This window comes from Mesoplodon densirostris, chromosome 4 (genome assembly GCF_025265405.1).
Source record: "Mesoplodon densirostris isolate mMesDen1 chromosome 4, mMesDen1 primary haplotype, whole genome shotgun sequence".
Classification (NCBI taxonomy): domain Eukaryota; kingdom Metazoa; phylum Chordata; class Mammalia; order Artiodactyla; family Ziphiidae; genus Mesoplodon; species Mesoplodon densirostris.
In genome coordinates, this window is record NC_082664.1 from 48,490,794 (window position 1) to 48,512,887 (window position 22,094).

The following is a 22,094-nucleotide window of genomic DNA, read 5'->3' on the forward strand; positions in this document are numbered from 1 at the left end:
AGGACTAAAAAAAATATATCCCAGAAAGTAGCAAGAGAACAATGTAAGGCATAAGGAACTGAAGTAGTAGTACATTTTGTTTTATTCATGAGAAAATATTAGAATCCAATATTATTTATCTTTGAGTGAGGTATATCAAGGGTTGACCACAGTCTCAAATGTTTGGAGAAGGAAAACTTTGCAATCAGGTTTATATTTCTTCTGCAGAGCAGAGAAAAGGAAATGGGTTTACATTTTAGCAAGAGGTATAGAGAAAAATTGTTAAAAGTGAGAGGTGTTAGGGACCAGAAAAATCAGAGATGGAAAGTGCTTTGGCTATGTCATCTAGTCTATTATTTCCTTGCGCCCAGTGGTTATGAGTGTCTACTTTGACAGGTATTAGTTATCTTGGCAGAGATGTGTTCCTGGCTCAGATCTGTACAGATAAATCATAATGAATGTTAACTCAATGAATGCAGATTCATGTAAACAGCCTTTATTCAGTCAATGCCTGAGATATGTGCAGTACCAATGATTACAAAATCAATGTGAGATATAACCCTTTCCTTTAAAAAGTTTATCCCTAACTGTAAATAAAACTCAATACCACCTTTGCAAAATAATAATAGCTAATATTTATTGAGCACTTATGTACCTGCCATTTTATTACATTAACTCATTTAATGCTTATAAGAACATTATGAAATAGAAATTGTTATTCTCAGATTATAAGTGAGGAAACCAAGACTCTGGAGGTTAAGCCATTTGACCACGATTTTAACTAATAGACAGTATATTGTTTCTTGGTCTTGGGGCCTGAGAAAGACCTATGAGGAATCTGATCCATCCTCATATTTTACAATGAGGAAACAGACCCAGCAGAGGGAAGCAGCCTCTTACTCAAGATCACAGCCTTTTCCCGGGGAAGGTCACATAAGTCTTGCCCTAAGGTGGGCTATGTAATAAGAGCAGGAGGAGATAAGCTAATGGGTCTTGATTTTGTTCTGTCTTCCAAGGACCGGGAAGATGCCCTGAAATTCTCTGTAACAACAACCTGCAAGGATGGAGCTGCAGCTGGTGTCTTGGCCTTGGGAAAGCCTCCAGGGCAAGCCGTGTTTAGTCAGAAACTATGGCCATGGACTTCCAGCCCTCTGCAGGCCCAGCTCTCAGCATGCGGAGCTGAAGACAAACTGAGCTGGTCGGAATTTTGGGGCCACCACCTACTAGCTTCGTGACCTTGAGCAACTTACACCTCTCTAAATTTCAGATTCTCATCTGTAGAGCTGAAATTTTATGAGGGTTGTCATGAGGGCTAGACAGCAAATATGAGACAAATGGTAAATATTAATAAGAAAAAGCAAATGCCTTCAGAGATCCCTTATAATTCCAATTCCAATTTATCTGTCTTACTGCTTCTCCAAAGTCAGCAATGATGCTGGGAATTTCTTCCAAGTACCCCTCCATGGCTTCAACAGACAATCGGCAAAGAAGGTTTGAAGACCTGATGTGGTTTTTAATCAAGGACCTGAAGCAAGGACTACTACACCTATAGGATTAAAAATCTTTTACTTGCAAAAACCTATTAGGTGTGTTTGGAGGTAGTAATGCTATAATTACCGCATTTAACAGTTTATAGAGCACAAGCCAAGCATATTCCTTGCCTGTTTAATAATGTCTAGGTGTCAGCCTTTCAGTGGTATCAGCACTGAAAATATAAGGGAAATGACTTTTAAAACAGTAGTTCTCAAACTTTAGTGTACTCAGAATCATCAGGGAACCTTGTGAAATATGTAGATTTCTGGATCCAGATCTCAGACAGCCAGGCCAGGAAATCTGCATTCTTATCAGCACCTGCAGCCTTGTTCTGAAGCTTTTGGTCCCCAGAACATACACTGAGAAAGGCTGTTCTAAGGGCTCACTGTCCAACTGGTCTTTCCTGATGCTCTCCAGGGAATGCCCAACAAACGAACGCCCTTTATTCAGCAGTAGCAGCAGAGCAGCAGTAGTTGTTCTTGAATGATGATGGATTTCTCCTCCTAATCTATATGCTTTAAGGGTACAGTTTCATTTGATCCATCCATATTATGTTCTACAGAAACATCAAGATTCCCAAGTAAACTTGAGATGGTGAAAAGACTGGATTGATTGCCCTCACCACCTCTCATCTCTAGGCTGTGATCGATTTAGCTCTCTAACCAACAAGTGATTTGTTCTTTGGCATGAGAGAAAGGAAAAATCAAACAACAAAAACAAACAAACAAAAACAAAAAGAGGAGTAAAGGGAGTTGGTAATGATGGTTTGCACCCATCTAAAATGTGGGCTAGAAATAAAGCTGTCCCAGGAGAGCTGAAGCTGAGTTCTCTCAACACACATCTAAAGATTCATATCAGGGTCTCAACCAGGTATGTCAGGTGGCTTAATTAGAAACTCCTGGACTATGAGTTTCACAGACACATGGGTGGCCCAATGGCCACTTTAGTGTCTGGGCTTCAGCAAAATGAGATAATACCTATCATCCAAAAAGATGTGGGTTTTAAAAAAGAAAAAACACCTATTATCTGGTGCTACAAAATGAAATGAAATAAAGCCCTGCTTTTAAGCACAGCATATCACTGTTGCTTTCGAGTTTAAATATTAAGGAACACATTTTGTTAATGATTAAAACAGTAGTGATTGATTTAGGGGGCTTGGTAAACATTTAATCTGTCCTTATTCCTTACTGAAGGAGCACACTGCTTAGTGCCCTAGGATGGACATTAGGTAATGATTGAATGGAGTTTTAGTTTTGTGTTATTATTAATAGTTAATGTAATTTTGTTTATGTTGGAAGCTGGAGGTATACTGTCAGTCGTCCTTTCAGGGTGGTGGTACTGCCCTGTCCTGCTTAATCAGAGGTTCTTAGAGGAGGTGGGCTCAGCAGTGATTTAAATGAAAGAAGGTTGATGTTTAATATAATAAACTTTCAATTAAACATTTAAATCATTTTCAAATTGAAAAGGGTCATGGAAATTATCTGGCCTAATTCTTTCATTATGCAGATGAGAAAACTGAGACCCAGGAGAATTAAAGGACTTGCCCAAAGCCATTCAGCTTGTCTCCCTTGTTTGATGTGTTATTAGGCTAAAAGACTTCACAGGCCTAACTTGGAAAAGATGGCAGGAGACCTTGGCTCTGCTCTCACAGTTGTTTCTCTGATCTCAAGCACTTCCCACCCTTTGTAACCTGTGTTCCACACAGGAAGTAATTCCTGTTTTATAAATATTGGAGGTGTGTGAAGGTAGTTTTTACAGAAGAGCTACCTTGGACCAGTATCTTTTTAAGTAAAGACTTAAATGCCCTGCTTGAGACAGTGAAGTGTAATATCTATCCCAGGGAAAGAAATCCAGCACAGAAAATGCTCCATCCTTTGGTATTCCCCCGGCTACCTGGAGCTCAGGGCGGTGACCCTCAGCCCTGCCCTGCAGCTGAAGTAGCTCAGAACTCGAGAGCAGAGGCTGTGATTTACTTCAGGGCTCTGGGCGAGTCCCTTTAACATGGCTGTCCTTCCCGTTCGGTGTTTGTAAAACAGAGAGATGATGCTGATATCTTCCTCGATGCTCCGTCGGAGGCACTGTGTGAAATTAGCTCCTGTTTGGGAAGGTTTATAAAGCCACACATTCCCCTTCCCTGCTGATATGATTACTAGCACCTTCTTGTAGGAAAGGCCCAACTCCTCATCTTCTTTCTTCCTTTAAAAACAGACCAAAGGGGGCTTCCCTGGTGGCGCAGTGGTTGAGAGTCCGCCTGCCGATGCAGGGGACACAGGTTCGTGCCCTGGTCCGAGAAGATCCCACGTGACGCGGAGCGGCTAGGCCCGTGGGCCATGGCCGCTGAGCCTGCGCGTCTGGAGCCTGTGCTCCGCAGCGGGAGAGGCCACAACAGTGAGAGGCCTGCGTACTGGAAAAAAAAAACAAACAAAAAACAGACCAAAGGGTATATTGTCTTGTGTCCTTGTGGCCAAAAAGGTTGTTGCTTCTGTGGTTGTTACCTCCTTAGAATGTCAGTTGGCTGATGTTAAGGATTCCTAGGTGCACCACACATCAACAACATCAAAAATCAACAACAACAATAACAAAAATAACTGCCTTGTTGGTTCTTAGAAGTTATGAGTTACAAACAGACTTTTCCAATTATAAAAACGTTGCCCCAGCCTGTCTCCAAGCCTCCTCTGTCCTCAAAAGGGTGAGGTCTGTAGGGGCAGGGGAAACTAGACTGTTTATTAGGGCTTTCTGAGGGTCACCAAGGCTTTCCACAAGAAGCATTTAAAAAAATGCTTTGGAAGTAAAGTCATCTTTCAATAGCCAAAGAGGTAGGTACCTGGTACCTCTTTTAAGCACACAGCTCTGAGCACAGCCTGTTTCTCAACGTTTGGAAATCCTTTAACAGTTTATGGAAGGCCTCCCTTTAAACCCATCCAACAGCTCCTTTCTCCATAACCTGATTTTAGAGGTGTTTCATTATCTCTAATTACTCGGGTAAATGGTGATTACTCAGTGTTTTAATCATCGGTTTGGGCAGTAGCTACTCTAAACTCAGAGAAGCCCAGACTCCCCTGGGTATTTTTGGAAGATACTGCGACTAGTCGATGCATGCATTCTAGTACCTCTGCACGTGGTCCCCAGGTGAGCCCCGAACGCTTCCCGGAGCTGGAGGCAGCGGCGTCCCAGTCTGGGCAGCAGCTGCTGACTCGGGCGCTGCCCGGGTTTCCGGGACCAGGGCCGGCTAGGCGAGGCCCGGCGGCGGGATGGGAGGATGTGGGCGGGGCTCCCATCCCAGAAAGGGAGGCGAGCGAGGGAGGAGGGAAGAAGGGAGGGGCTGCCGGAGAAGAGGAGGAGGAAGGAAAGAAAGAAAGAGAGAGAGAGAGGGAAAGAGGAGGAAGAAGATGCGGGAGGGCAGAGGAGGAGGGAGGGAGGGAGGAAAGGGGAGCGCAGCTCGGCCCGGAAACTAGGTGAGTTTGGCATCAGAGCCGAGGGACAGGAGCCTGCAACGCCGCTGCAGATCAGGGCTGAGTATCTCGCCTCTCTCCCTGATGGGATTCCCGTCCACGCCGTCTCGAGCCTGCTGCGTCCCAGTCCTCGGCCCTCTCCCAGGTTCACTGCAGCTGTTCAGAGGTCCCCGGGAGCTGCTGCTTGCGAGCCTGCTACTGCAGGGATCTATGGTGAGCAAGGCTACCTGGCGAGGGGCGGCGCGGGGGGAAGGCTGAGGTGCATCCTTTGGGGGAGAAGTAGGGGGCTCTGGCTGTGTCGAGGCAAAAGGTGCTCCCTCCCCCCCCCCCGGTGGTGGTGCTAGAGGTAGGGATGCTTGCGCTGAAAGTCACTTTCATATATGCCACTGCCTCTACCCGGACCACTTTCTCCGTCCGGTGGCCCCGGGCGATTTCCACGTTTGGTAGGTTCGGGGCAGGAGAAGAGCGGAGACGAGAAGCCTTTAGTTGGAGGTCGTAGGGAAGGACCGTGGGGTCTTGAGCCGAACACGTCGCTCGTGGACTAGAATTTGCGATTTCCCGTCGGGAAGGGCCAGGAGAGAAAGGGGAGAGGTGGCTCTGCGGTCCGGAGAAAGTGAGGGAACTGAGGGGCGTCGAGGTGGAGGGAGAACACCTAACCAGGGCTAGTTGCGCGGTGGTGAGCGCGGTTCTCCTGCTTCTGGAGCGTGCGCGCCGCGGGAGGGCTGCGTCTAGGGGAGTGTCACCCGACCCGGCCCCCAGCCGGCGAAAGCCCCTGAAAGCTGGCGAACCGCTGCTGCCCAACGCGCCTCCTCCACAAGCTGTTCTCGTGGACTTGCGGCATCCGAGGAGCTGCTCCTCTATCATTTCACGGTGTAGGGTCTGCAGGGACGACGGCCGGGATGCTAGCCGCCCCGGAAACGCAGGTTCCTGCGGTGTCGTGTCCTTTGGAGAGTTGCTGGCGAGATGCACGGCGGACGCGTGGCTCTTACTGGCCCTCCCGGCTCAGAGCCGACGGGAAAGTGTCCCGGGATTCGCGGGTCCCTGCGGACCCCTCCCCGCGGGAGCTGCGCCCACGACCTTAGAGGCTTCCCGGGCACCATTTGGTGAATGGTTTGTGAGAATAGCGGTTTGTGAGGATCGCGTTTTGTGGGCTGAAGGCTTTGTGAGACGTTAAAACCCCCAAACATTGACTTGGTAAACTGAGGCCACCTCTGAACAAACTTTGGCGTTGGGCGAAAACTCGGGCAAGGAAGTAAAGGACGAGTTGCATCCGCGCCCCTCAAGAAAGAGTTCTGGAGACGAAAGTGCTTTTCGGCTTTTATCTTTTTAATTAAGAAAACTGGGGGAGAAAAATGTGATTAGAGACGAATCCTTCTGAATCCGAAGTTGAAACACAACCCGCTCGCTCTTCCCCCGGCCTCTGGGTTTTAGCGCAGCGCGCGCTCCCGCCGCACCCTGGGAGATTCCTAGGGTCAGAGGATTGTCGGCGGACTGCGGGCGCCCGCGCCTTCCGCTGTCCCTTCGCCCGCGGGGACCGACCCTTCTCCGTGTGCTTTTCCCATTTCTGGAGCTCCTCCCATGGGGCATCTTGAAGGTTCTAGGCGTCTCAATAAAACTCTTTGCTCTTCCCAACCCTTTCGCAGTCAGCCCCAGCGGTGGCGCGGGAGCGGGAAAACCCAAAGCCGCTCAAAAAGCGGCGCGGCTCTCGCCAGGCGTGGACCGTCGCGCAGGGGCGCCCGCGGCCTCCACACCCCGGCTAGCGCGGTGTCGGGCGGCGCCGGGCAGCCGCGGCCGCAAGGAGAGTTAAGCGCTTGGTCCTTTACTCCTCTTCCTCCAAGCCTTCCCGAGAGTGCCCCCAAGAAGAAAACCAAGTTTGTGGGGGAGAGTGAGGTCGGCAACCTGAGCCCTCGAGCTCTGAAGCGACCCAAGGCAGGAACTGGGAACAGCCTCAGGAAAGGGCGGCCGGGTGCCGTGCACTTTGCAGCGGGAGTCGTGGGACTCGGGACCGCGGGGCAGGCCGGGCTGACTCAGAGTTGCGTGGGTCAGGTTTTTGAAAAGGCCCCCGTGCTGAGCGACCCACGCGTGCAGCATCTTCGGTTAGGACATCCCAGTAATTGCTTGAGCTGTGGGCTGGTAAAATTCTTGAAGAAATATTTGCTGCGACTCTGCAGCTGGTGCAAAGGAGGAAGGGGGTGGGGGAGGAAGTGGCGGGGGAGGAGTAGTAGTTTAAAAAAGACAAGCTGGGGAGAGAGAGAGAGAGAGAGAGAGTAAGAGAGAGACGCAGACGCAGAGGTCGAGCGCAGGCCGAAAGCTGTTCACGGTTTTCTCGGCTCCTGGGAATGCGGTGGGATTTCCTTTCTGCGCCGGGTCGGGAGTTGTAAAACCTCCGCGACATTGAGACCTGAAAAATGCGACGCGCCCTTTCTGAGGAGACGCCACTTTTCGCGTCTGCCCTGAGCTTTGCGCTTCGGCGTCCGCCCCTCTGCCTCGAATGGCCCACCGACCACTTTCTTCGGAGATTTGCTTTGCTTGGCGAGGGATCGCCGAGGTGCGGAGTTTCTCTCCGTAAAGGAACCGGAGGAAAGAGCCTAGCGGCGGCTCCCTCACCATTTTCCCACACCGATTACCGCCTAAACGTCTCCCGCTCCGGCCCCGCGTGACAGGGTCCGCAGCTTTTGGTTGGGAGCTAAAGTGGCTGCCCACTTCTTCCGAACATTCGCAGGCGTTCGCCAGGGGGTGACTAGCTGTCACTGGGAGCAATATTTGGCCTCTCGGAGACCCTGGGGAGGAAGTGGGGTGCGCGCGGCGCGTGTGTGTCGGTGTGTCCCTCAGCACTTTCCTTTTTAAATGACTCTCAGTGGTGGCTTTCAGCGGCCGAGACTCCGCTGCCCCCAATCCCGGCCCCACTTGAGCTGGGTTCGGGCTGAAAGGCGCAGCCCTTACGGTGCCCCCCAGATCCTCGGCTTCAGGCCGCTGGCGCGAGGGCCCAGCCCGACGCACCGAAGGCTACAGGTAGAGGCGAGGACCACGTCCTCCGCGCGGTGCACCCGGGGACCGGCCGAGGGCTCCGCAGAGCGCCACCCGGATCTCCTCCCGGACCGCTTGAGGTTTGGGGCTGCTGGCGCGGAGGCTGGCCTCTCCAGGAGGGGGCGGGGCCGCGGGCGGGCGGGGATTGGGGGGTGGGGAGACGGGGGCGGGCGCGCGGGCCCTTTCACAGCCCGCCTCGGGGAGGGCGGGCTCCTCCGTGCGTGGGGCGGGGCCTCTGTGCTCACGTGACGCCTAGGGGCTGGAAGAAAAACAGAGTCTGTCTGCGCCAGAGTCTCATTATATTCAAATATTCATTTTAGGAGCCATTCCGTAGTGCCATCCAGAGCAACGCACTGCCGCAGCTCCTCTGAGCATTTCCAGCAAGTTTGTTCAAGATTGGCTGTCAAGAATCATGGACTGTTATTATATGCCTTGTTTTCTGTCAGTGAGTAGACACCTCTTCCTTCCCTCCTCCCGGGAATTCACTCTGCCCTCCCCACCCGTGCTCGCCTTGTGTCCCTCCCGTCGGACCTTCCTTCCACACTCTGGCTTTCTGGCAGCGCTGTCGCTTTCTTCTAGGCCGGGCAGCCGCTGCGCTCCGAGCCCACCGGTTCTATTTAAAGTGCTCCTTGCTCCCACTCGCTCTCTCTGATCCGTGCGTTGCAAGAAAGGGGAGCGAGAGGGGGCTAAACAGATGGAAGGTCCTCAGCCGGGGGGGGCGGCTATGGGCCCCCCCTCCCCACATAACTGGAGATCACCCAGTGCTCCTGTGGCGAGTTCCTAGCTGCTTGTCAAAACTCACAGAGGTCGCTCTTGGACTCATCCCCTCCCACACACCCTTCCCCGGGAGTGAGCGAGAGGGCGCGATCAGATGCTTCTTGCTGGGCATTTCAAACTCATCAGCCACAGTAAAATAAACCCTCCAGCCATTCGGTCCGCTCCCAGACCCTGCCTCCCCCGTGTCTTCACCCTGCTCCTGCTTCTCTGCTTTCCCTCCCTCCTGCTCCGAACCAGCTGGAAGTGGTGGAAGTCGGGCTCTGGCTCGGAGGGCGGAGGAAGAAGCGGGGGTGGAGGGAGAGGGGGAGAGAGGCTGAAGGTCTGAAGTGGAGAGGAGAGCGATGGCATTTTAATTCTCCCTCCCCCACCCTTCTTTACCTTCTCAATGTTAACTGTTTATCCTTGAAGAAGCCAAGCTGAGATCATGGCTCAGATAGCAGTTGGGACAAAAAAAGATTAACAGGATGGAGGCTATCTGATTTGGGGTTATTTGACTGTAAACAAGTTAGACCAAGTAATTACAGGGCAATTCCTACTTTCAGGCCGTGCATGGCTGCAGCTGGTGGTGAGGGGTGTGTGTGAGGGCGAAGACACAAACTTGATCTTTCTGACCTGTTTTACATCTTGACCCTCTAGCTCTAGCCCTATGTGCGTATGCAGAGACATCTCTACTTCTCTCTAGTTATCGGTGTTTATTTATTCTTTAACCTTCCACCTCCTCCCCCTCCCCAGAGACACCATGATTCCTGGTAACCGAATGCTGATGGTCGTTTTATTATGCCAAGTCCTGCTAGGAGGCGCGAGCCATGCTAGTTTGATACCTGAGACGGGGAAGAAAAAAGTCGCCGAGATTCAGGGCCACGCGGGAGGACGCCGCTCAGGGCAGAGTCATGAGCTCCTTCGGGACTTCGAGGCCACACTTCTGCAGATGTTCGGGCTGCGCCGCCGCCCGCAGCCTAGCAAGAGCGCGGTCGTCCCGGATTACATGCGGGATCTTTACCGGCTTCAGTCAGGGGAGGAGGAGGAGGAGCAGATCCACAGCATCGGTCTGGAGTATCCTGAGCGCCCCGCCAGTCGCGCCAACACCGTGAGGAGCTTCCACCACGAAGGTCAGTCCCTGCCCGGAGTCTGGGCTGGGGAGGGCCAGTAGGGCTGCCTGGTGGGACAGTGGAAGCTCTGGGGGAGAGGGGTTCCGGTTACCTCAGAGCCCCAAATCCAGGAGGCTGGGGAACAGAGCTGCTTACTTTCTGGAGTTTTCAGAGTTGTGGCTGAATTTATTTTTTGGAGACAGAAGGGAGGGGTTGGGCAGAAGGGGAATGACACCACTCAGACGTGGGCTAGCCCCGGCCGTGTGTTTTTGCTATATCAAAGCCTTTTATGCCAGGGTTTCTGCCTTTTTTTTTTTCTTCTGTTTTTCAAAGCACCTACTGAATTTAATATTACAGCTGTGTGTTTGTCAGGTTTATTCAATAGGGGCCTTGTAATCCGATCTGAATGTTTCCTAGCGGATGTTTCTTTTCCAAAGTAAATCTGAGTTATTAATCCACCAGCATCATTACTGTGTTGGAATTTATTTTCCTCTCTGTAACATGATCAACAAGGCATGCTCTGTGCTTCCAAGATCGCTGGGGAAATGTTTGGTAACATACTCGGAAGTGGAAGACGCAGAAGGTGGTTGTGTGCATGTTCCCTCCTGCCTCGGCTCTGTTGGCCCCTCTTCTTCTTTACAACCACTTGTAAAGCAAACTGTGTACACAAAGCCAAGAGGGCTTTAAAAGGGAAGTCTGATGGTGGTGGAGTAAGGAGTTAACACATGGAAATTATTAGACGTATAAAGGAGATTGGGAGATTCTGTCTTTGGTGCTTGCTGAATGCTAGCTAGGCTTCGCTGGTTTGCTAGCTGCGCCATTTATCTGCTCCTTCAGATTAAACGGTATGCTTGTTTCCCCCAAATAGGCTTCCACTATATAAGCAGAGTTCATCACTCATCACCCAACTCTTAGCTATTTCTTGATTTTTCACCCTCTGAAATAGCTCATGTGCTTTTTTTTTTTTTCTTCTCCCTTTTTCTTTTCCTCCCTGACTGTGCCTAGAACATCTGGAGAACATCCCAGGGACCAGCGAAAACTCTGCTTTTCGTTTCCTCTTTAACCTCAGCAGCATCCCAGAGAACGAGGTGATCTCGTCCGCAGAGCTTCGACTCTTCCGGGAGCAGGTGGACCAGGGCCCTGACTGGGAGCAGGGCTTTCATCGTATAAACATTTATGAGGTTATGAAGCCCCCGGCAGAAGTGGTGCCCGGGCACCTCATCACACGACTACTGGACACGAGACTGGTCCACCACAATGTGACACGGTGGGAAACTTTTGATGTGAGCCCTGCAGTCCTTCGCTGGACCCGGGAGAAGCAGCCAAATTATGGGCTGGCCATTGAGGTGACCCACCTCCATCAGACACGGACCCGCCAGGGCCAGCACGTCAGGATTAGCCGATCGTTACCTCAAGGGAGTGGGGATTGGGCCCAGCTCCGGCCTCTGCTGGTCACCTTTGGCCATGATGGCCGGGGACATGCCTTGACCCGACGCCGGAGGGCCAAGCGTAGCCCCAAGCATCACCCACAGAGGGCCCGGAAGAAGAATAAGAACTGCCGGCGCCACTCGCTCTATGTGGACTTCAGCGATGTGGGCTGGAATGACTGGATTGTGGCCCCACCAGGCTACCAGGCCTTCTACTGCCATGGAGACTGCCCCTTTCCACTGGCCGACCACCTCAACTCAACCAACCATGCCATTGTGCAGACCCTGGTCAACTCTGTCAATTCCAGTATCCCCAAAGCCTGTTGTGTTCCCACCGAACTGAGCGCCATCTCCATGCTGTACTTGGATGAGTATGACAAGGTGGTACTGAAAAATTATCAGGAGATGGTAGTAGAGGGATGTGGGTGCCGCTGAGATCAGGCCTTCCTTGGGGACACGGACACGGACACACACACACACACACACACACACACACACACGTCCCATCCACTACTCACCCACACACTACACAGACTGCTTCCTTATAGCTGGACTTTTATCTTAAAAAAAAAAAAAAAAAGAAAGGAAAAAAAAATCTAAACATTCACCTTGACCTTATTTATGACTTTATGTGCAAATGTTTTGACCATATTGATCATATATTTTGACAAAATATATTTATAACTACGTATTAAAAGAAAAAAATAAAATGAGTCATTATTTTAAAGGTAAACTATGTTCTTTTTCTCTTAAATCTTTCTCTCCCTTTGCCCCATCTCTTTTGGATGAGATTTTTTTTCTGTTAAGGTGGTGCTGGGGGCACTGGAAGTCAGAGTGTGGTAACTGGAGGTGGTTAAGTTGGAAAGACAGGAAGTAAACTGATGGTGGAGGATGGTAATTGCCAGGATGAATTGTTTTCCATTTCTATTTAATGTTAACAAGGACAAGGACGCGGCATCTTCTCCCATCTGGATGACACATGCCTTGGAGAAACAGTGGGATGAAAGGAGTAGGCCAGATTAAAGACTCAGTTTGGGGCTCTTTGTACATCCTCTGTTTTTGCTCACCTGTTAGAGGTGTGTCCCAGCAAAGTGTGATGGGTAAGAGTCTCAACTCTAGGGAAATGCTTCCCACCTCTGCTTTTATGATACCCAGGGTATCTCCAGTTATTACAGGCACCAATGTTGTATTTTCAAACCAAAACTGATTTGCACACTCACATATTAATGTGTGTGTGTGTTTTAAGCAGGAGTTTTTTGAGGTTTTTTTTTTTTTGAGAAGTGGGTTTTATCCAATAAAATAAATAATCTGCCTTACTTTCAAAAAGTTTGGTGACCACTATTTTGATATACCACATGGTAGAAATTCTCCAGTGTTTCTGGACTTTTCCCCCCTTGTCTCCTATTCCCCAGATGAAGGCTTTCATTGAATTCAAAATTCCAAGAGATTGAGCTGGGTTGGGGGGTGGGAATGAGGTCAGATACTGAAGGGTCAGAATTTCCAAGTGGGCACTGTGAAAGCATCCCACTGTATAGAGTCTCTCGAGTCAAATACCAACTCTCCTTGCATCTCTGTGCCATTCCTGCCCCTTTCCCTGGAGCTGGGCAGAAAGTGATCCACCTGGTGGATGTGATGTTCTGAGCCAGGGTTTCTCCAAGGACAAAGCTCAGTTTTCGACCAAACTAAAAATGGAAAATGCTAATGTGCTTGAGCAGTCTCCCTCAGTTCAGGGCTGCCAGTGAGGCAGAGAAATGGGTTTCTGGAAGGACACGGATATAGGGGCTCAGAGGACCAGAGGAGAGACCTTTGCTTTTTTTTGCCACCAGCAAGTAAATGACGCCCTGGAAGTTTAGCTTGCGTGGGCTCATTTCTTGTGTGTGCTTTTCTTCTGCATGGGCTTGGATGGGTTTGGGGCAAAAGCAGTGTCTTCGTGTAGTCTGTGGGATGAGCTGTTAGGAGTGCATTCTTTTCATGAGGAGGTAGGAGTGAGTGGCAGTGGCCATTGTGCTGAGTGTGCCCCCGCATTCATGTACACACACTCTTCCATGTGCTCTTGGGGGTGGGGTGGGTGAAGCAGGACTCATTTTTGTTTTTAATTGCTGAAGTCCTACAATCCTCTGAAAGGAGCAGCTTAGTGGAAACTAATAAAAATAGAAGTGGAGCAGTTGCCAAAGCCCCAGCTCCCTGGAGAGCACAGGTGGAGAGAGGAGATCAGAGCCCCAGGCAAAGGCAGCAAGACTCCACAGTTCCTCCAAAACTCCCTGCAAAGAGGGTTACTTCCCCCCTCCCCTAGCCCCCCAGGTCGCTGCCCCTTTGATTAATGGTAAGGAGGTCGAATAAATCATTTAGGGGAAGCCCATTAAGGGTTCCCCTCAGGCAGCCTCGTTTTGTTTTGCCCGATTTCCAGCAACTTTCTGAAATGTCCGTGTCATTGAAGAGGAACCCGCAGATCTCTAGCACTTGGACAACTCATCGGAGGGCAAATCCTGAGCCCAGTGGCTGCCTGGCTCAGGTCACTTTCTAGCAACCACCCTCCCCCGAACCCTCCTCCCCTTCTACTGGCTTATTTTCAGGAATGGATAATGTTGTTTATTTGTTCAGCCAAATATTTGGTCTGGGGAATTTACCGTGAAATTCTGTGAATTGCATATACCTAGTTAACAAAATCGTCCTAATGCCACAAATGTTAGCATGAAAAACAACGAGCTATGGCCGGATTTAACTCTTTGAATTCTGTTTGAAGGCATAGTCCTGAGGTTCGGGAAGATAAGGAATTGAATGTATGTGATGATCTAATTTAGGTTTCAGTATTTTAGACTTTGGACTAATGCTCGACTGAGTACCTTATGCAAGTTGTAGGGTGATTCTTGTCGTTGCTTTTGGATCGAGTCTGCCCCATCCCAGTGTGTTGTTTTTTTTTTTTTCCCAGAGTAATGTTCCCATTACTTAAAGAAAGATGGGGAGGGAGAATCACTCTTGAGGAATTCAACAGTCTTAACCACATCAGAGGAGCTGCTCAGTCAATCCCTGCCCAGCCCTTAAACTGGAACCGGCTTCCTAGGAGCTTAAGAAAAAAAAGCTACGGGGCGCGGGGGGGCGCAGTTTGTGGCCCCGGAACGCATCACACATTCCCCGACTTTCGTTGCATAATTCACTCTGAACCTGCCAGGTGACCTGCTGACTTTGTTTTCTGTCTTGACCGTGCTTCATTCCACCACCCCCTTGCCGCCGGGCAGCGCCACACTGAGAGGACTCAGGGCAGCAGCGGAGCTGGCAGCCCCCGACGATCACCCGGCCTTGGCCGGACGTCAAGGTTCGCGGACGGGCTCCGCCCCCGCCTGCTCCCGGAGCTGTCGGCCCGGCTGCCGCGGGGGCGCCAGAGGGCGTCCTCCCTGTCGGGGACCGGAAGGTGCACCTGGAGGCTGCGCGGAGCTGCACCGAGGGCTCCCCCGCCAGACCGCCACATCGCAGGGGGACCTGGTGCTCAGGGGAAGCCGGATCCGAGTATCGCACGCGTGTCGTAAGGCAGGTCCGCACGGGTTCCTGTGAAACGGGGTCAAGCGGCCGCGCAGGGCCGTGGAGTCCGGGGAGTAAGCTCACCTGGGTGGACGCGTGTAAGGGGGGTCGAGATCTTGAGGGGTTTTCCTTGGGGGTGGAGAGCAGGAATTGGGGAGCTCACCGTGGGCTCGCATCCTGGAGGGACTGAACGGGGTGTGGGCGGGACGGGAGCAGAGCTGAGGGCAGACATGCAGACAGGGCTCACCAGCTGCCCTCCGAGCCTCCTTAGGACACAGAGCCCAGTGGGGCTCCTGCTGAACTGCCACCCTGCCTGCCCCAACTGTTGGGGGAGGGAGGGGAATAGAGGAGGCCTAGGGGGTGCCTGAGTGGAGTTGGCTGATTTCTTTCAGAAATGAGATGCCAAGCCCGTAATACCTGACAGCCCCTCAGCTGACCTCCTCTGGGCCTCTGGACCAGGGGAGTCACAGTGCTGCTTCTGTCACCCGCCACTCAAAGGCCGGAGCTCAGCATGGTGTTACTGTTACAAGGGGAATCTAGGAGAATAAAGCTTCAGGCCCATGTCTCCAAACTGTTTGTCCTTAATGACACTTCTGCTTCAACACAGAGCAAATTGTATAACATATACACACTCTTTTTAAAATGAAAGGATAACGCAAAAACAACCCTGGTGACCTTACATTACCTGAGAATCAGAAGGTTGTTAGCATTACCTAGAGGAATTTAGGATAATTGGTGGACTGTCAAATTAGAAATAATGCAGAATTACTTGGGTGAACCATTTGAGACAGACTAGCACAATTTTGAAAACTTAACTGGAAGTAGGTTGAGTGGTTAGCAATGGGGCCTGGGTGGTATTGCAAGGGTCGCATTTCCCTATGCTTTCAGCACTTAGTGGCAGAATAAATAAACGGATCAAAACTGCAGTGGTCACTCATGAAGAAAAGTGGCTTGTTTTTAGGAAAAATTTTTGATTGCTCTAATATTTTTTAAAAACCACAGGAAATTTTGAAGGATAAAAAATTCAAGGTGTGTAACATTTAGTCAATCCTAGAAAAAGGAATTAGAATATTTTCTCACTGAGGAAGTCATTTGAAATTATCATTCGTAAGTCACCTTACTTAAGGAATTAACTGAAGCAAGTTCCAATTGTTTCTGCCTTTTCTTTCTTTTCAAAATATTCTCTAAAAACCCTGAATATAAATGCTGTTACGTAGTTCAAAACAAGGCCCCCCCCAGCCTAAATCCTTGAACCCCCAAGCCAAGGTGCAAGTAGATTCTAGTTTGCGTAGTTTCATTGTCATAACTTTAGCAATAGTTTTAGTTTTAGTAACTGAAGGCCTGGCCAGCAGATGATTTTCTAAAGGATCCAAAGCACACTGATTGAGATTAAAACATTGGACTCTATCATTTACTCCTGAAACTGTTTCTCTGTCCCTCTGGTGTCAGCAACTGACTGAATCCTGTGCAGAGTTGTCCATGATTCAATTGAGATAATGTATAACTATGTTCATCTCAAGCCTCATGCTAATTTTTTAATCCTTGTCATTTTGTTTTCAAAGCAGTTTGTTATTGAGGTAGGACCCAGGGGAGGAGCCCAAAGACATGCACCTTATGAGAGAGAGAGAGAGAGAGAGAAGGAGAGAAAGAATTTCTAATTGAATTCAATTTACTTTAGTCTTCTATAGATTATTGTGAAAAACAATGAAGTGCTCTTTTTTTTTTTTTTTTTAAAGGGCTTCAAATGCTTGGCCTTTTATTTATTTATTTATTTATTTATGGCTGCGTTGGGTCTTCAATTCTGTGCGAGGGCTTTCTCCAGTTGTGGCAAGCGGGGGCCAGTCTTCATCGCGGTGGGCAGGTCTCTCATTATCGCGGCCTCTCTTGTTGCGGAGCACAGGCTCCAGACACGCAGGCTCAGTAGTTGTGGCTCACGGGCCTAGTTGCTCCGCGGCATGTGGGATCTTCCCAGACCAGGGCTCAAACCCGTGTCCCCCGCATTAGCAGGCAGATTCTCAACCACTGCGCCACCAGGGAAGCCCTGGAGTGCTCTTTTTCTAGGATAACAACAGGTATAGTTAAGGCTATACCCGTTGTCCCTTGAATTCATCTAGGATTACAAAGTAGAAAAAGGTGTATCTTTTGAGAACTTACTTATCAACCTTCTTTAATTGGTCAGTGAGAGCTATCTAACCCAGACTTAACTTCACCTCCAGAGAGTTCAGACTCAAGTATTTAATGTGCAATTGTAATATCTCATTCCAGTTGCTTAGATGCAACTATCTCTTTCCTCCTCTATTGTTTCTAGTTTTTATTAAAATGAAGTTTAAAAATTTTTTATGAGATAGCAAATTTACTTATAACCTCATCATCTTAAAACTATTCATGTTTTTCTATGTTCTTTTTCATTCTTTGTTCATATACTTACACATTTTCATAAAGCTTTTATTTTGTATTCCATTTTTCTTAATTTCAGATAAATATTAGAACCTTAACATTTAATGTCTCAAATGTATGGTCTACATATATGCTAATGTGGATCACCTTTGTGAAAGCTGGCTGGGTATAAAACTTAGTCATCCTTGGGTAATTTTACACAGACTAGTTATAATAGCAGAGCTGTGCACACCACTTCCAAATTTCATTAAGGTTGTTACCGACTTCTTAAGGCTCCACTTAAATGTTGTGCTAAAGTACTAAACAGAATGCTCCTTGTATGTTTTAAGTATCCTGAAAAGTGGGTTACCTGACATCCGAGGCGCAGAAAATTTTATACTGCAGGACTTGCATCCACCTGTTTTAGTCATCTTGGGCATATGTTCTTTCAAGACCCAGAGAAGAAGAGACATAGTAAAGGTCTCTGAAACCACTGGTTGAACAATTTCCTACTGGACTCAATGTGTGTCCCTCATTTTCTTGCCCTGACTTCTCGCACCAGCTTTCTTGGGAACTGAAGATGATGGGAAAGGGAAGCAGAATTATCTAAACAGAGTAAGTCTCAAATTGAAACCTAATTCAGTTGGGTTACTAGGCTTGGAACCGACCTTGACACTTGCAGCCTTCAGATTCCAGTTGGTTGGGGTCAAACACAAATGTCCAGTTGCTGAGTGATTTCCACATGCTTCTTTTATGTACCTTAACTAGGACAGACAAAAGATGTTTTCCCCGTGGGACTCACTCTTTATGAGGCCTGACCCTCAACAGAGCAAACCAATCTCAGGTGATTTGGGGGTTTAGGGCACTAAGAACTTTCAGAGCATGGAGAAGTAATTTGTTCAATGGTACCTTAAAAGAGTTAGTTTACCTCCAAAAGGCGAGTTTCTTTACTATCCTGGGTCCTTCACTTCCTCTGAGATCAGACTCATCATTTGCATAGCAAAGCATTCCCTTCGGCTGGAAAGGAGGGGGTGGGCACCCCTAACAAGGAGAGCCACTTTTCCCACTGTCTTTCAAAACTCAGGAGTGTGATAAGTGGGTTTGATCAACCTCTCCCCTCCCCTAAACTCCAAAACTTCAGGCTATTTTGTTCGTTATCTATCTTGAGATTGACCAGCTTTTCCGGATTGAAGGGATGCAGGATTTAGCATATAGCTGCTGAGAGGGCAGATCTGCTAACATTGTTTGTTTGGGTCAGTTTAGTGTGGACTTTTCAGGTGAAAACTCCAGGAAGACAAACTCCACCAACATCTCTCCTCCTCTTCTTTACAGACATTGCATTTTATTTTTAATAACCCCCCCTAATACTCAGGGAGGAAATTTTTAATATATTAAAGACACTCTGCATGGGAATTACACAAATTTATCTTGATATGTTTGTCGCTTGGCAATCCTGCTTGTTCTACCCAAACTAAACTATGCATTTAAATCATCTCTGAGGACCTACACGATGTGTAGGTTATTGTTTATTTGTCACTTAGCAATTCTCCAGAACTAGCTCATAATTTATTTTAAGCAAGTATGCCCCACCTTAGAGACCCATCACCATAAAGGACTTTTTAAGCATTCTTGAAGATTGAACACTCTGAGGTTCTAGTTAGCATGAGGTCTACTGTGCTTCTTTTACTGTGTCTATTATTTCCAAACTGGGAGATTAGTCACAGAGATCTGAGGGAAGAAACCAGACCTTTAATAAGCTCTGTCAATAAAAGGGGCCATTACAAAAATTTGAAGGATTTGCTGCTAGAAGCCAAACTATGATTTTAAGTTGAAACTGTTAAATTTTGAGCATTTGTGGGAAAAACTAAATCTAGCCGTATCTCCCTAAGATCAATGATGTTGTGTGACAAGTCATGGGGACTAAGAAGATAAAACTTAGGGAATTGTTGGAGGAAGAAAATGACAAACAGGACCACATGATCTGTGGTCTCTTTTGCAGTGTCCCATCCATTGACAATATATCTAGGCTTCTCTAAGAGAAGCATGACTCTGGGGAGGGGAGTGTGACAGGGTAGGGGAGAGTCAGGAAGGCACTTCTGTTTTCCCCAGAATAGTTCACAATGAAACTGTATTTAGGTTGTGTGCACATGGTTAAAAATAAACACGCAGAATTTTGAACAGAAAAGTGTTTACTTAAAGATAAGCATGAATTTATAAAGAATTGATTGCATCCCTGTGTTTTAATGCAACACTAACTAAAATCTCCTTAAACATTATATGGCACTTAAAAGATATTCAGATGGATCAATGAATGGGGAAGAATACTTCCCCCAATTTTAAGGTAATATAGTTGACTGGCCTTAGAAGATATAAAAATGTTATGACAGTTATAAGAAGACTTTGTAATTAGGTTATCAGTGGAAAAAGAGGTCAGTGGAATAAGCACGTAACTCAGAAATATTTAAAGTATTCTTAGAACTTAACATCTGAGAAACTAGAAGCAATATAGGAGTAGGTACAGGAATTACTAAGAAATGCTACATGGTTAAATGTATATCACATGAAAGTGATATGATATAGATGTATACACCAAACTCCACATCCAACTTCAGAAATGTCTAAGCATATTAAAGAGTTAACCGTAACTTTTTTTTTTTTTTTTTTTTTTGCGGTATGCGGGCCTCTCACTGTTGTGGCCTCCCCCGTTGCGGAGCACAGGCTCCGGACGCACAGGCTCCGGACGCGCAGGCTCAGCGGCCATGGCCCACGGGCCCAGCCGCTCCGCGGCATATGGGATCCTCCCAGACCAGGGCACGAACCCGTATCCCCTGCATCGGCAGGCGGACTCTCAACCACTTGCGCCACCAGGGAGGCCCCGTAACTTATTTTTAAGTGTAAGAAAATTGAAGTGCTTATTATCCAATCTATTGAAAAACACACACTCAGACTAAAGAAGTCGAGGATATTAAAGGTAAAGAAACTGAGCTTGTTAAGTAGCAATTTTAAAATTTAGAACAAAATGTAATAAAATAAATATCAAAGGCAAAAAATACAGTATGGAATAGGACAAGTACTTAATAAGTATTTACTGTAAAATATGTAAATTATGGCTATAATCCAACATTCATATGAAGACTTGTAGTAAAGTAACTGAAAAGATGCTTTAGACAAGAAATGGCAGACTTTTCCCATAAAGGGCCAGATAGCAAGTATTTTAGTCTCTGTGGACAACTGTTCAGCTCTGCCAGGGTTACACAAACACAGCCCTGGAGAATAGTGAACAAAAGCACGTGGGATGTGTCCCAATAAAACTTTATTTATGGGCACAGCAATTTGAATTTCATGATTTTCACACGTTGTGAAATATTCTTTTGATTTTTAAAGACTATTTTTAAAATGCATCAGCTATTCTTAGTTCAGGGACTGTACAGAAGCAGGCGGCCTACTGCCTGCTGGATTTGGCCTAAAATCATATTATCAACCCCTGCTTTTGGCCACTGCATTGGCCAAAGCATTTTCCTTGAAACAATAGTCTCAAGAGCTCCTTTATGAGAAAAGAATGCTGTGACCAAATGTATTTGGGAAGCTCTGGGAACTGTATTACCTTCTTGGAAATTTACAAAGAACATTCACATTTCAAAGGCTTTGACAAGTCCGGCAGGGAGAAACCTGCTCAACTTCGGTCAGCCCAGGGATGCGTCAATTTATTTGACCGAAGTATGCCCTTTTGTCCCAGATCTTCAACCCTCTGTGGTCTTTTGCATGATTTGGCCCCTGTCTGTCTCTCTGAGGGTACTTCAGGCCTCTTTTTTCCTTGTTAGCTAAACTCTAGCCCCACAGGCCTCCCATCTGTTGTTTAACCACCACAAGTGTTCATTCCTGCCTTAGGGGTTCTGCTGTCTGCTGTCCCCTCTAAGAAGTTCTGCTGCCAGACAGAGCTCCCCGAGGCTGGCCTTCTTCTTGTTCAGTTCTCGGCTCTATGTCTCCTTCTCAGTAAGGCCTCCTCTGATGAGCTACTCTGAAAAGTCTCCCTGCTTCCTGCATGCATCCTTGATCGTGGGATTCAGTCTATGTTCTTCATTGGATGTTATATGAAGTTCTCTGTCTCTGTGTATATGTCCCATCTCCTCACAGCAATGAAAGCAATATGATTTTAAAGTAACATTCATTTAAATTCTTTTGTAAGTTTTGGGCAAGTTCTTTTCTCATCTTATAAGTCATGGAATATGGTGAATATTTGGCCAGCATACTGACGAATAATTGGGATTTGACTGGGCCTATTATATGTAAAACATCACCATCCTTCTCATCAATAAATAGAATTGTCCAGTTCGTATATGTCATTATACCACTTCTTTATGGTATGCAGAATAAGCAGATATAGTCTCTAAAATATAGTGGTTTATGATCCAGGAATAATTTTTTTTTAACCAAAGAATAGAGAGACATAGTGGCTAGAAATGTATATTTGAATTATTCACACAATTTTCATCTTGGCTTAAAAAAGTAAAGCATGATATAAAAATATGTTTTAAATGTTATCAGTTGAAATTTGTTCATCATTTTAAGGTAGCTAGTTAATCCTTTGTGTGCTTTCTTTTAAGATTATTTCAGCATGGAAGGCAGAAAATAAATATGGTTAAAGTTAAAATAAATTACAAATTTGCAAAGTTAAAATAAATTACATACAATATTTGTAATATCATTGCCTCACCTACATGGTGTAGTATATAGAAACTTTTTTTATTTAGTAGATTACCTATAATTGTAAATATAACATGAGAATCAATTACTAACTGATACATACTTTTATAGCTTATCAGCCTATGTTCTCGGGGCTGTATGGAACATAGGTTTAACACAATTCTTAGTACTGAGCAGCATTTCCAGTTTTTAATAAATATTATTAGGCATTGAGG

General features: G+C 47.3%; 1 protein-coding gene across 2 annotated transcripts; it reads left to right on the top strand.

The window, feature by feature from the left end:
• Positions 1–4,902: 4,902 nt before the first annotated feature.
• Positions 4,903–11,990, top strand: BMP4 (bone morphogenetic protein 4). Of its 2 annotated transcripts, none has more exons than XM_060098105.1 (4): positions 4,903–5,177; positions 8,312–8,436; positions 9,501–9,877; positions 10,862–11,990. In XM_060098105.1, exons 3-4 carry the CDS (start codon positions 9,508–9,510, stop codon positions 11,716–11,718), a joined length of 1,227 nt encoding a protein of 408 aa, XP_059954088.1. In that variant the 5' UTR covers positions 4,903–5,177; positions 8,312–8,436; positions 9,501–9,507; the 3' UTR covers positions 11,719–11,990. The 2 variants fall into 2 exon arrangements, with proteins under 2 accessions (XP_059954088.1, XP_059954089.1); XM_060098106.1 differs by lacking the exon at positions 4,903–5,177 and adding an exon at positions 7,238–7,308.
• The last annotated feature ends 10,104 nt before the right edge of the window (positions 11,991–22,094 follow it).